This window comes from Cryptomeria japonica, chromosome 3, assembly GCF_030272615.1.
Source record: "Cryptomeria japonica chromosome 3, Sugi_1.0, whole genome shotgun sequence".
Classification (NCBI taxonomy): domain Eukaryota; kingdom Viridiplantae; phylum Streptophyta; class Pinopsida; order Cupressales; family Cupressaceae; genus Cryptomeria; species Cryptomeria japonica.
Window position 1 is genome coordinate 417,546,604 of NC_081407.1, and position 13,690 is coordinate 417,560,293.

At 33.7% G+C, this 13,690-nt stretch overlaps 1 protein-coding gene across 1 annotated transcript in view; it reads right to left on the reverse strand.

The window, feature by feature from the left end:
• The window catches only part of LOC131070464 (uncharacterized), a 66,522-nt gene extending 57,536 nt beyond the window's left edge, over window positions 1-8,986 (reverse strand). Inside the window, exons 1-2 of the mRNA XM_058006026.2 lie at window positions 8,395-8,986; window positions 341-570 (exon numbers count right to left, since the gene is read on the reverse strand). Of these exons, the coding sequence (XP_057862009.1) occupies window positions 341-570; window positions 8,395-8,757 (593 nt within the window). The 5' untranslated portion in view covers window positions 8,758-8,986. The remainder of the gene's footprint in view (window positions 1-340; window positions 571-8,394) is intronic.
• Between the last annotated feature and the right edge of the window lie 4,704 nt (window positions 8,987-13,690).

Here is a 13,690-nt window from a genome sequence, read left to right on the forward strand (position 1 = left end):
CTGTCATCAATTAAACAATGATAGAAATATATAAAATATGTTATTTTCATCATCAAAACTATAAAGCAGAAAATACATTCAACTGCCAAACAATAACAAACAGAATAAGATTGACGGCAATATAGATGAAGGAATAGATTTCCAAAATGATGATAAATTTGAGATGCAAAAGAATTATTGAGAAAAAACCAACAATGGTGATGATTTCATTTTCATCCATGGAGGAAATGAGAAAATAGAAACATATTTCAGAATTTAGAAATCTTGTGCCATCACTATTAAATAAGTAAACAAAAATTATGTATAAGCCCAACAGCCATTCTAAAAGTCAGAATCGTACTTTCTTGATTTCTGTTGGCGCTCTGCCTCTGCTGAACTCATTTTCACACGATCTCTTGCAGATTCATTGAGGATGCGTTGGACAGTTAGTTTGCGCCAAGAAGAACCAGATTCAACAAGTACACCATTCCCATCCTCACCACTTTGTTGTTCTTCATATATGTCACACAACAAATTACCTGGCTCTTGTGCCCATGTGAATCTAAATTCTTTGCCACCCACATCAATAATCTGGGGAATTAAATAGATAATCCTTGTAAATATAATTAGTTGTAAATTTTGAATAGTGCCTATATATATCAAAGGATAGCCACAAAGCTTCACAGCATGCCTCCACCATGGCCAATGCATAAGACCAAAATACTAAATCACTTGAGAAGACAATGTGATAGACAATATTGGCCAACCAAAAAAAGAATTTACAAAGAATAAGGGTATATTACAATGTCATATTGATTTTCAATGCCAGGACCAGGAGATTATGAATTTTGAAAAAATGGCTGATGCAACAAATATATTGAAATATATCATTGAATGTCATTTACAAAGAAAAACGTGCACAAACACAAACAAAAACAATGGATAATGTTCAGGACACAGATTTTGATCAACACAATTTAAACATTCTTGAGATTTACCAAAAAATGCATATTATATACAATAATTAAAAAATGACTTGGAAGGTGAAAATCACTGTTTTGTGAAACCAAAATTTGCCAATTTCTTCCTGTATTCTGTCTTCATATTTTTCTTTTTATTTGAGTTTGGTAAAAATTATGAAACTTTTATTTGTTGAGAAAACTTGAGATAATTCAATCAATATACTTAATTGCTAGTTTATTCAATGTGGTAAACTTTTCATTGCTAGCATATTTAATGAATTATCCAGTTTTTTGTTTTGCTTCTAGAGGTCCAATTTATTTTCCCTGTATCATTTAGGTTAAGCTAAAAGATGGCAGAAACTCAAAAAGATTGAAAAATATATGATTTCATTATTTAAGGTTTGGATAGTTTGCAGCGAGACATATATTATTCACATGTTTATAGGATGATTGTGATATTTTTCTGATTTCTATTTTTTTCCAAAATAATAATGCAGATTATTAGTTTTGCAATTGTTTTCACGGGAGCAACATTTCATTGTATGGAAAACAAACACTTTGAAGAAATCGCTTTCTTTTTTTGGAACTCCAAGTCATGCATTTAGTAGATGAGAAGCAGTTTAACCTGACACTTGGCTTTGAAGAGCCTTTTTTGCTTGGGCTTCATTATTCTAGGTATAAATAGGTTGATAGTCATTCTCTTATAGAGAGTAATGGACCTTGGTTGTACAATCATTTAGGTTTGGAACCTTCAAAATGGAATTTTGGTAGTTCTACATAGGGTAAGTCACTTGTGGTGAAATCTCTGAGTGTTTCTTAGTAGATCAGTAGTAATTCCTCTCCAGTAACTGCACAGTTCCTAAATTATTTGAAAGGCATATTTAACAATTTCCCTGGGATTCATAGCTGTTTCAAGTTCCTAGTTCCCCAAGGTTACAGAAAGAAAAGTTTCTCTAATTGTTCTAATTTCTCAGTGATTGTTTAAAAACTTTTAATTTCTCTAGCATCCACTCTACAAACATCACATCCTCTGGAAGAAATGGCACACTTGAGATGGTCCCAGGAGATATTCCTCACTTAAGTTTGTGAAACATTACCATAAACATTTTGTAAATCTGGGCTACATTGAGATTTAGCTTTTACCTTACCTTTACATACACAACAAAGAATTTTTTATTTACTCCTTGAATCTAGCTTAGGGAATCCTATCGCACCTAACAAATGATCTAAAATCATCTATTTGTAAAGCATACCAAAAATTTATGTCCTTAGCTAAGACAATCCTCCCAAGTTCTCAACTACTCCATGTCCTCCTCATACAAGTTGCATTTAAATAAATTCTTATACAGCCTCTCTTTCTATAGGGTAGCATATTGTCCAACAATGTAGAGTAGGATCAGCAAGTTACATTTTAAAAAACGTATACACCTCTCTTTCTATAGGGTGGTTTATTGTCCAACAATGTAAAGTGGGTTTAGTGGATAGTTTCTTATACAATCTCTCTATCTAACACATGGCATATTGTCCAACAATGTAAAGTGAGTCAGCTTCAAAATAATGTTGTAAAGACCCTTTAGTCATTTGATTCAAGGATTAAAGAAAAGCAGTAAGAAAATTTAATAATATTTTATAGCTTAATAGCTAAGTTACTGGATTTATTGTACATCCCATTGCTGAACAGAATGGGAGTAGGGAGCGCAAACAAGACAGCCAGGGCACAGCCCTGCCACTTTTGATTCTCCCTGGGGTGCCATGCTCTGACTGAATCCCGCAGGATTTTTTTCAAAAAAATGTCAAAACAGTAGTCGTCTCCTTGAAAAGTCAGTTTGACCTCTGTGCTCAAAGATGTTCACCTTGAACACTATGGGGAAATCTCTGCATTTGCCATCATTAACCAGCTTGGAAGAGTATGCCATAGCATAGGAGGAGCAGATCCTGATATATATTATGAGAGATCTCAACCAAATACAACCCTAAAGTCTGGTGAATGGCAATGACTGGAGGCACCCTTACCCCAAGGATCACCAGGTAGCAGCTTTCTGTTGAATGGTATCACCTGCCTAGTGAAAAGGTTTTATGTCTGATGGTTCAGCCTGATCTCAACCAGTCGGAAGTTGGAAGTCACAGGTTCCCCAATCCTTCCCTTTATGGAAGAAAAGGAGCAATATATGTTATAATTATTAATATATATCATTAGGATGTATATAATATATGCATGTAAACAATCGTACTCGTATCTGGGAAGGGGGTGGGATTTTTTTTGCCATACTGCCATACCTTAACCCCAAATGTATATCCACTCCCATACCCAAAATGACAACTTAGCCTATTAGTATCACAACACAGTTGATAATATCTACACACAACTCCCTAGTGGATACAAGTGGCCCACTAGTTGTTGGAGGTTGCAAAGATGATTACGGGTGTGGCTTTCACCACTCTATCATTTCTGCTCAGATATTCCTCCTGATCCTTCTAGAAAAATGTTTTTTGGCTAGGTACAAAAGGGATTATATCAATTTACCAGGAAGAAACCCAGACATCATACAAAACAGGAGGTAGCAAAGTAAATTGAAAATCTAATCATTCAGCTCAAACATTACCATTTGGCAAAAAAACCAACCTAAGTTGGCATATTATTTGTATACAAGTGGTCATAAGATTTAATTAGTGTGAATTTCTGATACCAAAGTGACCAGAAAACAGAGTAGGCAACACTGTCATTATAAAAAATGTCTCACATGACTGGAACTGCTTGCAACACTGTTAAAGCCATAGGTTGGGGAACCATGGCCAGACTGGACGAACTATCTTAAGGAAGAAATTGTTAATTGAGTGGGCAGGTATTCAATAATTTATGTCAATGGAAAATTCTTTGGATGAAGAAATAAGGACAATGATAACAATGGAGAATCTATGCAAAGAGCCATTCATATATTTTGCAAACTGAGTCTAACATTTCTCAAAGCCCTTAAGTTCACATCCTATGGTACTTTAAAGGTTGATAGGTTGTCCTTGAGACTAGAACAAATCCAACAGTCTTTCATCTACAATGGAGAGTCTTCCATCCACCCATTTTCCAAATGCTGGTTGTGCTTTGTGTACATTTATAAAAAATCAAAAGTAATATTGTAGGCACTTTTCCATGTGGGCATCAAAAGCTGATGTAGCAACATCATTTGTCTCAAAAATATATGGGAGAAGGAACATTGACGGTGAAACTCCGCATGTGGGCATCGAAAGCTAATGAAGCAGATCTGGATTTTTGAAGAATTCTGATATCAATCATATTCCTCATATATGCGAATGCATAAATAGTCCAGCAAATGTTGGCAGGCATATTCTGCAGAGTTGTAGAAGCCATGATGGCATGCTTTTAGGGCAAACTATAACACAATGCAATAGACTGAACATATACTACTAATAAGGGTGATCTTGGTGTTTGGCATCCCAGACTGGATGTGATCGAGGGAAGTGTGAAAAAAATATGGCATGTTGACTAGAAACTTCCTTGGTGCAGAAAAAACGTCAAGGTTTCAAAGTGTATAACAAATCAAGGTTTCAAAGTGTATAACAAATCAATTCTCACCTAGTGAATGTGACTGAAAATAATGGATGAAAATGGCATTGTAGAGAGGTAAATGCTACAATGTCCAATGAAGCTCAAGTTGACAGATAAAAATCATTTAGCAGGCAAATTATCACCTACAAAACTCCAAAATTTAAGAGTTTAACCATAGCCTGGTAAAATAGGAAATTTGTGTAATTTATAGAACATTCAAATTTGAAATTGCTATCTTAATTGCAAACTACATGTTGACATCACTCTCCCTGTTAAGTACAAATGTCACTTGTGCCAACTTTGAAGGGTTTAACTTTGATCCTCCATCAAAGTTGAGTTTATAACTATGATGAAGGAGCAGTTTCCAGATTGGGGTACTTAGATGATTGATAACACTATTCAAATATCTAAAATTTCAATAAAGTAATTTATGAGGATCTTATAACATCATAGGTTAATGGAGATGCAAGGAAATAGTCACTTGATAAAGGTTATACAACAGCCTATTGAGAAGAGATTCCAAATTGCTTCCTTTAGAACATGATATTTGCTCACTCCAAAGGGTCCAACAAGCAAAGGGAAGAATCAAACCCCAAGTTTACCATTTTAGCAGTGTAAAGTCTTAAAGACCAACCTGACAGCTGCTTCTTACGTGAAAGTGCTATACAAATGAAAAAGGTACTATTTGAAAAGCCTTACTTAACTAAATGTAGAACCATATTCACTTTTATCCCCAACATATATCACTAGAATGTTTTAATGTGTTAAAAGTTAAACAGCATTGCAGGTCCTATATAAGCAATTTAAGGTCTGGTTGTATGTGTTCAGTTATTCAATGAAAAAAGACTTAATACAAGTCCTGATTGCAATAAGAATATGTATGACGAAGGTGACAAGTAAATAGACAGTAACCACAAGAAATGCTGAATAGCCTCTCATTCATGACACTGAGTGGAGGGAGGAAAGAGCTGCCAAGAATAGTCCCGCTACTAGTCCTTACTGTGATGCTTAATCTCTCAGAAATGATTGACAAATCCAATATGGCTCTAGATGGAAACTCCTGATGCAAAAAAAGGAATAAAAACTATTCATTTGGCACAATCGAGTGGTGTTTGTATGGTGTTTTTTCTTGGACAATAGTGCTCCAAAAAGCTCAAGGATTGGAATAAGGTTACAACGGCAATTTGATTAAATTAATTGCTTTAATGTTAATAATTGAGAAACCATTACCTCCTCCTGCCCAAGCAGGTCAAGCCACCTCCATACAAACAAACAAAGCAATTTTCAGGTCATTAAGGGTAGCCCACCAGAGAAAAACATTTTGGAGGCACTCAATAAAATTACGGATTAAAGGAGACACTTGAAGCAATGAACTTATATTCTGAAGCATTGCTTGCAATAGGATAGTTATAAACTGCATCCATCCTTCTAGGAAACCTTCAGTTAGTAAAGAACTAAAGTTTCAGTAATTCTATAATTGATCTTAGTCCAAAGTTGAAGCATGGCAGTAATTCTACCATTAATTCTTGTTCACAATTGAAGTTTAATAGTGATTCTACCATCAATCTTATTCCACGCTGGAAATTTGGAAGTCATTCTACCTTTTATCTTAGTCCACAATTAAATTTAGCAGTAATTCTACCTTGTATCTCCTACCAATATTGAGTCAAGTGCCTCCTCTCCTCCTTGAATTTCCAAAAAACATAATAGGCAATTGTGCATTAAAAAATTGCAATATTCAGGTTAGCGTTTGATGTTTGTCTCAATGAAGTATAAAGGAAGTATAGTATAGTTTTAATGTACTTAGTTTCCTGCATACAGCATAAAATAACTTCACTATCAGGAAATTGTAAGAGTGTTAGGGTATTCAGAATAAAGAGCCCAAAAAGGTCAAAAAGCTAACAATGAAGCTTAGCAGCTTTACAAGGTCTGACCTAGAATTTCAACCCCCAAATGGCTGACAGCTTATTTTTTTGAGGCAGAGAAAAGCTATTAGCTGCTCCCCAATTGGATGGATCTATGTGATAGCAGCTTGGGATAGATATGTTAAGGTAATACTGACATCTTAATATGATTGCCATGGGAAAGTAAGGGAAATATCAAAAAAAAGTGTGGTGGTGCTAGTGAATAGACTTCAAAGAGGAATCATTTGTAATATATAGAAATCAATTTTGTAGATCAAACAAACTGAAATAAAACAAATAGTACTGGACGAGATCAGAAACAAATAATAAAACAAGAAAGGGATAGAAAATAACTGATTTATGCTGCAACACACTGCAGTCATCCAGTAGAAGAAGAAAACTCAATGGAAGCTTTCTAAAAGTTTCAATGCAACTATCATTCTGTTCATAAGATAGGGTATTTCAATGTGTCTATCAGTGCATCATAGAATGTGCAGTTTTCAGCTTCTGGCTTGTAAGGAAGGTCACCATAATTGCATACTACTTCCCTCGTCTCCAAACCTTTGAAATCCTTGTTCAATGATTTTATAATGAATTTCAAAAAAATAGCAACTCGTGACATTAGAAAAGTGGGGATGCCTATGAAGGTAATAAAGGGAAAGGATTACATGAATCTTTGGATACCTTAATGTGGAGCTGGAATGGTTGATAATTCATTGGATCATTCAAAATAATAAAACAAAATATGCTTTGCTTGGAACCATTTTAACACAGATAGAATAATCAAAGTTAAAGGGATCAATCTGAAATGTTAAAATTTGATGACAACTTTACTTCGTTCAGAAGTTTCAGATGACAACTTTTGCTCTTCAATTAAGTCTGAAAACAAACTAGCATTTAGTTAATTTGCTTACTTAATCAGCTCTATGTATACGATGAAATGATACGAACTCTCCAACCCAATAAAAATGAACTTCATTCCCCCAATGAATTACTAAGTAACTGATTGAAATTGTTTTCCGTGGGTGAAAAATTCAGAGATATGCTTCCTCGAAATACAAATTTGGTGTTTTGAGCAAAAAAATTCTATGAGGTAGCTAAGGTGGAGAAATAACTCAGGACCACACAAGTAAAAAATAAAGGGCACATATGACATGTTTTAGGAATAGCTCTCAGCGCTCCTAGTGAGGAATGCTTGTGATATCAGCAAAAAAAAAGGTGTTTATGAGATGCTTGGCACACGTTCTCCACAGTTTGGTTATAAACTTGATCCTGAGGGTCTCTCGAGGTGAAAAAATTATTGCCAAGTAAGACGAATCACACTAGACACTTAGTGGCAATCTATGCTGGCAGTTGCACGCGACTACAGTCCAGCAGCTTAGATTGGGATTACATCAAGACTAGACATTTATCAGCAACTTAGGCTGCGATCACCTCAACACAAGACACTTATCTGCAGCTTCGGTTGAGAGTACCTCAAGACTTCAAAGGTATGGGCAGCTTGCGTTGAGATTGCGTCAAGACTGGGCATTTATCGCCAACTTAGGTCAGGAATACATCGTGGTTCTTTCAGAAGAAAACGTGTCAATCATAATAACCGTAGTGACAGCAACTTATGGTGATAGTAGCCAAATAATGTAGTGGGTGAGAGCAGTTCAAGGTAGAAAGCATCACAAATCTGGCAATTCAGAGTGAGTGTTAAAATGGCAACTTATGATGGGACTAGTTCCAGGCTTTCTAGGTTGGAAGAAACTGGCAATCCTGCCAAATCAACAATATACTGGGCTTTATGACTGTTCATACTGGTAAGCACCGAGACATCATTTGTTGAAGCCAATTGAAGAATTAAAAAAAAATGCCAAAGCAATAAACTCGTGAAACAAAAATGATTTGTTGGGGACTTTAAATTACGTTATCACACAGTGGCTGCAAAAAGATGAGGAATGGGTTTGTTCGGGTATATGCTTGAAATGGGTATTTAACTCACATTTCCTGAGGAATTGTTGGCTTGGGGTCCGAATTTGATTTGGACCTTGGAGCCCTGGGCCTGAGCGCGCTTGACATCTTCCACAAGGCCTGGAATCAGCTTTATAATCATCGCAAATGGCAGTCCCCTTCCTGGCTTAAGGATGAAGTTTTCTTCCGTGCCACCACCAGTAGGGAGAGGAGGAGGAGGAGTGGCCTTCCCATTGCCACTACCACCGCCGCCATTGCCATTGAGAGGTCGAGATGAAGGGAAGCCTGCGCGAGGATTTCTCGGGCCAATGGGCACAACTGCCCTCGATGGCGGCACCATCCGGCCAGGTCCTCCTCTGCCCGCCCCTCGCCCTTTGAATCTATCTTTGAACATTGCTCCTGTCAACGATGATATGAAATTGATTGTTTGTATTTTGGGGTGCCCTCAATTCAATTCAATTCAATTCAATTCGTGGGAATTACTCTTTTCTTCTGCGTTATGCGGCAGCGTGTTGGGATTTTTATATTGGGAGAATGCATGAAAATTCTCAGATGTGAGTGCACCTATTTTTAGAGAATATTTTGATTTGTAATTGTAATGGAAATAATCGTAACCGTAGAAAGTTTTAGTTTCCAATTTTGCCTGTTGCCAAAAACAGCGAAGGGTTATCGAAGGTTGCCCTCGCTCTGATGACACAACATTTTGACGGGTCTTGCATAGGATTTCTAGTGCCTCTTTGTCTTGGTTTTCAAAAGGTAGTTTTCTTGATTTGATGTTGTGAGTTATTTAACTTGATATATTCTTTCTTGGGATACAAATATTTGAAAAAATATATATTTTTATAAAAACTTAAAAATTATTTAAGTTTAAAAAATAATAAATTATTTATGTTTTTATCTTTGTGATAAAATTAACATAAAGTTTAATAGGAAGTATTCATTAAAAAATTAAAAATTAAAATAAACTATTAGAAACAAATTTGAAAATATAAAATGTTTAGTGAAATTTTAAGTAAAAGAAAAAAAAAATTATGAATCAATCAGCCTATTATGAAACAACTGTATATACAAATTAAGAATATATTGGAAGAAGAGAAGAAATAAGGTTTATGATGGTAAAATCACACATATATATGTACATTTGACTATTTGGATTATCATTGAAACGTAGCATTCATGTTTAACTTCAAAATTTATTGTGTTAAGGTATAATATCAATGTACTTTCAACTAGGATTAGACAAAACTGAAATTTATGTATTATTGTTGAATTGTTTCTAATTTTGTTATAATAATTGACAATATTATTTAATGAAAACTTTCAAATAGTGTGCTTTTGATAAATCAAAGTTAGTTATTATGATTTATGTTGAAAAAATTGTGAGCCCAAAGTCATACAATATTGTAGCATAAATTAGCTGTGAAGCAAATAGATATAAAATAGTATAATAGAATAATCAAACACATCAACAACATAAGGATATATGTGGTAAAACCCTAGTAGAATGTCAAGGAGTCATCCATAAGGCAAAGTATCAATATTCTTATTGCTCAAAGAAAATAAAATATTGTACAATCTCCATGCAGCCACCACATAAAAATATATTATTTTACACATGTTTATCATCATAATAGAGCTTTTTATGAACTTGCCAAATTTACTCTTTAAGAAAGGTAGGATTTTAATCATGAAATTTTGTTATGTGGGCTATCATCCTTGAACCCCTATTTTGCAAGGGTCCCAACCCAATGACCCTTTGTTACCCCCTTAGAATCCCCAAGGTAGGTTGGTCTCCAAACCACACTGCAAACACGTCTAAATACAATTCCAAAATTTTGCAGTCACCATTATAAGATTTTAATCACCATTCATGAGCTTTCTTATGAGGTATAATATGACAAGCTATGACTTATTGTTATAACATTACTAATGACATTGTGATCTTCTTAATCAATATCAAGATTTCCTACAATCATGACCATAATAGTATGCTTTGTTTAGTGTGCAGTTACATGTTAGGATGTCATTAACAATATTGTATGATATTGTGTTTGCCCTTGTGGGTTTGAGGATAAAAGTTGATATTATGAATTATTGGCATTGGTACTTGAGAAAAAAGTTAATTTGACTTCAATTTAATGTTTTTTGATTAATTATGTAGTGAATACATGAGTTGTATTGGTGGATAATTAGGTTGACTTGAAAAGTACATGTAACAATGTATAATGTTTTTATTCACTTAGAGAATATACGTGTCATATTTCTCTCAAGAGGGATGCCTACTATGCTCTTTTGGTTGTCAACCTATTACCTATTATTCAATAACTATTTCTCAACCCTTATGAACACTGGATAGTGTTTATGCTAAATTTTGAATCTATTTGTAAACCCTAATGAGATCCAACCAAATCCTAAGTCTACAAGCTAATTCAACACAACATCAATAAAGATCTATCATGCATGCAAATAACAATGAAATAACAAAGATCATACCATTCACATGCAAAGTAGGCTTGTCTTCATTATTCTCCTATCCTCCATGATCTTGTATTTGATATGGTTGCTCTCAGATTTGTGTTGCACTTGCACAAGAGCTCATGAAAGAACAAATGTGGTTGTGATGATGCAAAGTAATGATGCAAAGATAAAACCTAGAATGGTTTTTGATGGAATGTAAGTATTCTCAAAATGCTTTATTGCTTGATGTAAGATAAAAGGGATAGACTCCTTTTATAGAGATCCTCTAAGAAATGGATGGTTAAGATTAAGAGACAAAAAGGATAAATGAAGGGCCATGATCACATAGGTAAATATGACCTTTAGGATAAAGGGTAGGTAAAGATGAAGGGAGGAGATTAAGAGGTGGAAAGATAAAAGATAACGATGAATAAGATTAAGAGGTTAATTAAAAAGGAGGGTTAAGATTAAGGAGTAGGTATTTAGAAAAATGTGTTGTGTGGATAAGAAGAAAAAGGTAAATGAATTAATTAATTAAATTAATAATATTTATTGAATTAATAGAAGAATGGCCACATAAATTAAATGAATAAATAAATAAAAAATTAATTTGGGAAAGGGGGATGGAAGCATTAAAAAAATAATAAATATTTATCTAATTTATAAAGAAGGGGATAATGAATTAATTAAGTAAATAAAAAGATCCATTTAATTAATAGAGGAAAGGACCACATAAATTAAATAAATAAAATATTTATTTAATTTGAAAAAGAAGGATACGATTAAATAAATAATAAATATTTATTTAATTTAGAGAGAACAAGATAATGAATTAATTAATTAAATAAATAAATTCATTTAATTAATAGAGGAAAAGACTAAATAATTAATTAAATTAATTAAAATATTTATTTCATTAATAGAACACATTAGGATAAAAAATAATTAAATTAGTATAGATATCTTAAATACATCTATCTCAAGAAATGCTAATAGATATCAATTGAAACTATTAAATTTACCTTAAAATTATTTTATTTTATTTAAAATTATATTTGATACTTTCAAAAATATTTAAAGTATCTACATTATTTATTTTTTCTTTGATGCAAATTTTTTATTCGATAATTGATATTCTAGTTTTTTATACTTCGATTTTTATTATTATTTTAAAAAATCATTAAAAATAAAAAATTATGAAATATAATATTTTAAAAAAATATTATAATCATGAAGATGCTAAATTATATATTATATTTATTTATTTATTTATTTTATATTTATATATCTATCTAAAACTTATAATTTTGATGAGGGTATATTTTATTTTATATGGTATTTATTTTAAAAATATTAAGTTTATAATTAATATTAATGTTTTGACATGTAAATGGTTGTCAAATTTAAACTAAAAGATAAAAGTTAATATTTACACACTCGCATCATTTCACTCCATCCCTTGGTGCCATTGGAGAACACCTATCGACATTAATAAATAATAAATATTAATTTAATCAATGGATAATTTTAGGTGTCTACATCTTGCCCCTCTTTGAGACAATGCAGTTTATCACGTTGTTTCAAGGAATAAAAAATTTAACTAATACGTGCCCCAGTTTGGAAAGTGATATATGCCTCCTTGAGAGATTGGGTGAAAAATTGGAAAATGATTCAGACAATCTCTCGACAGAAAGAGAGGATAGAAAAGACAAAATGATAAAGATGTGGGTGAAAGCAACAAATGATGGACTAAGATTAGGTTACTAGGGTTACGTGGGAGCGTGACAAGGTAGCACAAGCAACTAGGGTTTCGACACCAATAAATAGGAGCTTGGGGGAAGGAACGTGTGTGTGATGCTAAAAGCACATGCATGATTGTGATGCCCCAGGCGCATGCCTGGCAAAGCTGATAAAAATCAAGGATAGAAGTTGCAAATGTGATAGACAAATGTTGTTGATGAAGTTGAAGCAATGAATATGATAAACAAATGCAATTGATGAAGTTAAAGCAGCAAATGTGATAGACAAATATGGTTCATAAAGCTGAAGCAACAAATGTGATAACAAATGCAGCTGATAAATTTGAAGCGGCAAATGTCATAGACAAATGTTGTTGATAAAGATGATTGTTAGATTGATAAAATAATAGTTTCCCCAATAGCATAAGTTGTTGATGTAGGGATTTTTATTATTGCAAGTTGATTTAGCACCATTGGAGTCACAAGAGAGGTTCCTGCAGACACAACAGTTGCAACCAGAGTTATCCAACATTGAGCACCTTGTTCTTGGTTAGATAGGACTATGCTACGTGACCTTTATGCCCGAGATCAAGGCAAACTTAGGGATGTTATCTGCACTGACAAATCAATGGTATAGAGAGCATAGCTCGTTTTGTCTACATACAAGAAAGATGTAAGTAATTTTGGAGGACGTCTATAAAATATTATGGGTATCGATTACTGGGGATCTCATAGTATATGATAGGGACAATGATCATGATGCTCTGCATTGAGTTTTTGGAGATAGCAGAGGGGTGATGGGTCCACCACAAGCACCATCAGGGGCAAAAGGATCCAAAGCAGCTAGAAGGGGACCACTACTAGCAGGGACAAGAGGAACGAGACCATCAAGAGCTTAGATAGCTTTGAGACCAGCTAGTTCCAAGGGTGGGAGTACATCATAGCTCCTTCCCATCTAGATTTTGTATCAATTTTTGTATGATGATATGTAGATGCCTATGGGGCATGATGATGAGGCTCCTAGTAATCATTTTGTGATTTTGACATTATTGTACCTGACACATTATTTTTTTATTATATATAAGATGAGATGATTCCTAGTGGTAATTATATGCATGTGTTCTTATGTGA